Source organism: Theobroma umbraticum, unplaced genomic scaffold, assembly GCF_002168275.2.
Source record: "Theobroma umbraticum cultivar Fairchild unplaced genomic scaffold, ASM216827v3 scaffold_4.1, whole genome shotgun sequence".
NCBI classification, from domain to species: Eukaryota; Viridiplantae; Streptophyta; class Magnoliopsida; order Malvales; family Malvaceae; genus Theobroma; species Theobroma umbraticum.
The window spans coordinates 1,497,805-1,501,054 of record NW_018397258.1 but is presented as its reverse complement, the minus strand read 5'-3'; the positions used below and the strand labels follow the sequence as shown (position 1 = coordinate 1,501,054).

The 3,250-nt window shown below is 34.6% G+C and overlaps 1 protein-coding gene across 1 annotated transcript in view; it reads right to left on the bottom strand.

Moving 5' to 3' along the window:
* The window catches only part of MAP1A (methionine aminopeptidase 1A), a 5,224-nt gene that overhangs the window by 1,571 nt on the left and 403 nt on the right, over positions 1-3,250 (bottom strand). The window contains exons 2-11 of the mRNA XM_021424191.2: positions 3,139-3,189; positions 2,609-2,794; positions 2,355-2,430; positions 2,066-2,113; positions 1,892-1,936; positions 1,121-1,220; positions 972-1,023; positions 845-886; positions 624-685; positions 436-534 (exon numbers count right to left, since the gene is read on the bottom strand). Of these exons, the coding sequence (XP_021279866.1) occupies positions 436-534; positions 624-685; positions 845-886; positions 972-1,023; positions 1,121-1,220; positions 1,892-1,936; positions 2,066-2,113; positions 2,355-2,430; positions 2,609-2,794; positions 3,139-3,189 (761 nt within the window). The remainder of the gene's footprint in view (positions 1-435; positions 535-623; positions 686-844; positions 887-971; positions 1,024-1,120; positions 1,221-1,891; positions 1,937-2,065; positions 2,114-2,354; positions 2,431-2,608; positions 2,795-3,138; positions 3,190-3,250) is intronic.

Sequence of the window (3,250 nt, the reverse complement as noted above, 5' to 3'; positions counted from 1 at the left end):
GAGCACACAATGCACATATGTTTGAAGACTCATCCGCGAAAATGAAATTCAAACCACATTATGTCTTGATCATTTTATCTTTTTAAAAACAATTAAGTAACAAATTATGAACACTAAGTTTAACTAATCCGGCATTTATGATAAAGGTCACTAAATCTTATGCATGACCACTCAAATCAAGTTAGAAGAGCAACGACATCATAGGCATGGCATGGCATGCTTAGTGATTGCAGAAAGTTGTAATTGAACTAATTCTAGCAGCCATCAAAAGTCTTTCTTTCTTTAAGATGATCTCTAGGCCACCATTCAATTTACAATATGTAAAACCCCTCAACACAGTGACTTTTTGAAACCTTAGCAGAACAAGAAAAAATCAGAGAAAAAGTGATGCTGAAGAATTGCAATGTGCAAATAGAATATGAATCAAACACGTACCAATAGTTATTGCTTTATCCAAGCACTCATATGTACACTGTACCAGCTGACGAGATGCTTCATCGACATTTCCCACAAAATATGTTTCATTTAAATCACCTGCATGATGAGTCACTTTGTCAAATATGGAGGTTTCATTAATTTTAGCAAGATTTGAATTGATATATAAATCTGCAGTAGATTCTTACCATGAACTCCTTTGTAGTAGACAGTGACATCAACATTTACGATATCACCATCCTCCAATTTCCTGAGGTAATTAAAACATATTTAGTCACCAATTTTAAGTTTAGGTCCATCTTAGTAATTGAAAAAGATACCATAATCAATGAATGTTAAAAAATTGAAAGTTAAAGCGGCATTATGGATGAATAAGTGAGGTCCTGAAGAATTAAAGCAAGACTATTACCTTGCATCCGGAATTCCATGGCAAATTACTTCATTAACTGACCTGGATAAGAAAATGACATACATTTGCTTAATCAACATTATAAATCCCAGCAAATTCAAAGAATATGTACAGAAGAAGTACCTACGTGCAGCAAGACTTTGGGAAGAAATGATAATTGAGAGGGGATGGATATCCTCCTGCAGGAGAGGACACATGTATAAAGTGAAACCAAAGAAGAGATAAATGATTATTAATAAATTGTGCAAAATAAAAGCTCATTCAAAACCAATGGACCTGCAGCAATAGTTGCCTCATGAACCACTCGATCAATTTCATCTGTTGTTACACCAGGACGGATCATCCGAGCTGCAGCATCCAAAACCTCTCTTGCAATCTAAGGATAAAAATATATACGCTAAGACTTTAAAATTACACAATAAAAAAAACTAATACTAAAAAGAAATTGGATTTAATTGCAAGTGGAAAGGATTTCCAAGGACAATTGCACTTATTTGCAATTGGAAAGTATTTCTCATTGTTTCCTCCTTCCTTTCTAGCAACTATACTCTTAAGGTTTGATCACAGAAACGAAAACTGGCTCTACTTATTTCTATGTAGCTACTACATGACATTTATGGTGCCAATGTCATCATCTATGAGGCCATATTTTGGCCCAGCATGAAATTATCTTCCTAAAAGAACTTTTATATGTAATAGATGCAGAATTCCAAGACCATTCTACAGAAACTTATTATTCCTTGAATTTGAACTTCACAGTTTGACCATCAATTCTGCTATCCATTGAAAACTTTAACATATATGGGCAGCAACAGTGTGTTTAAGGTAAATCCTTCCAGTTGACAGCAGGGTTCTGTTTTCTAAACCAAACTATTTTGAAGCTCATTTTAAGTTGATAAGCTTTGTTGAAATGGAAGCCTTTATTTTCACATGAAGCAAAGCAATGCAACCTTTGGAGTAAAAATAGAAGAATATAACATAGCATGATAAACTCCCTCGTAATAGCTGTAGAATAGAAAAAAAGAGAAAGAGGGAGAGAGAACTTACTCGACAAGTTTCTCGCATTCTCTCAATTTGATCTGGAGTTTTGATCTTCAAAACAGATGCACCAAAGTCAAAAAGAAAAATAATAATAATAAAGAAAAAACTACAAGGAGCATATCAAAATGTGTAGCTTAATTCACTAAGGCTCAAGAAGAGATTTCACTAGTATAAACTTACCTCAACAACATGCTGCAAATCACTATTGGGCTCAACTTTTGGGATTCCCTACATGTGGAAAGAACAGTTATACCTTAAGGATGCAAAAACCAGTAACCCAGCAGGAAAGGAGAGAAAAATAGAGGTTAATTATTCATTGAGCTCTCTCTCTCTCTCTCTTTATATATATATATATATATATATCTCCATAATCCTAGAAGACACTTCAATATGGTCAGCAATCAACAAATTTCCACTCAAATTGCAAATAAATATTCAATATGCAAACAAATAATTCAGAAAGACTCACATCAACAGCCCAGTCAGGTTTATCAATATAAGCAGGTACAATACGCTTGATAGATATGGGATATGGTCTGAGCGTTCTGCACAAGGAAGATAACACCATAAAGACAATAAAAATAAGAATCAGGAATAACAAGGGAAATAACCATCCAGGAAAGAAAGCACAAAAGCTTGAAAATAGCACAGGAAGTAGGAAATTGATGCAAAAGGAAGAAAGATATGTAGCATAAATGAGGAACTAAAATCCTAGAGAACTACCCTGTCCAATCAAAATGAGGAAGTTTTGGACTTCGACTCTGCCCTTTTCTCAAGCAATATAGCCAACCCTCACTAGCTAAATGCGAATCTTGTTCACCAGCAGTACTTGTCCCAAGTGCGGACAGCTTTGCCTTCAAATGAACTGATTTGTGTGAGCTCCAAGAAGCCTTGAAACAATCCTGAGTACTGTCAAGAAAAACATCATTAATACAAAATGCAAAGCTGAATCAGACATTTCCAAAATTTTTGGTAAGAAAAGAACAAAGAAAAATCAATTTCAATCAATGAACAGTCGTCTGAGCCCTACATATTAATTTTAAAAGTATATAAATCATCAACCAGGTTTAGGTCAAGGATAGAATTAACTACGTCCTTTGCTTTTTATAAAGCCTTGAAATACAATCTCTGGAAGTGTAATAAGGAGGTGAAATCAGGCAATTAACTCACTACATCATATCATACATAATCTTTCCCAGCATATTCAAGATAACAACAGAATTTCAAAGTCGAAGAAGATGATGATTACAGACCAGAAAGCAGCACCTTCACGAGGAAGCTTTAACTCCACGCACTTTGGACACCTGCAGATAAGAAGTTATACCAGAAACGAAGGATTCAACTCAATTCTCAAGTTATCATTAT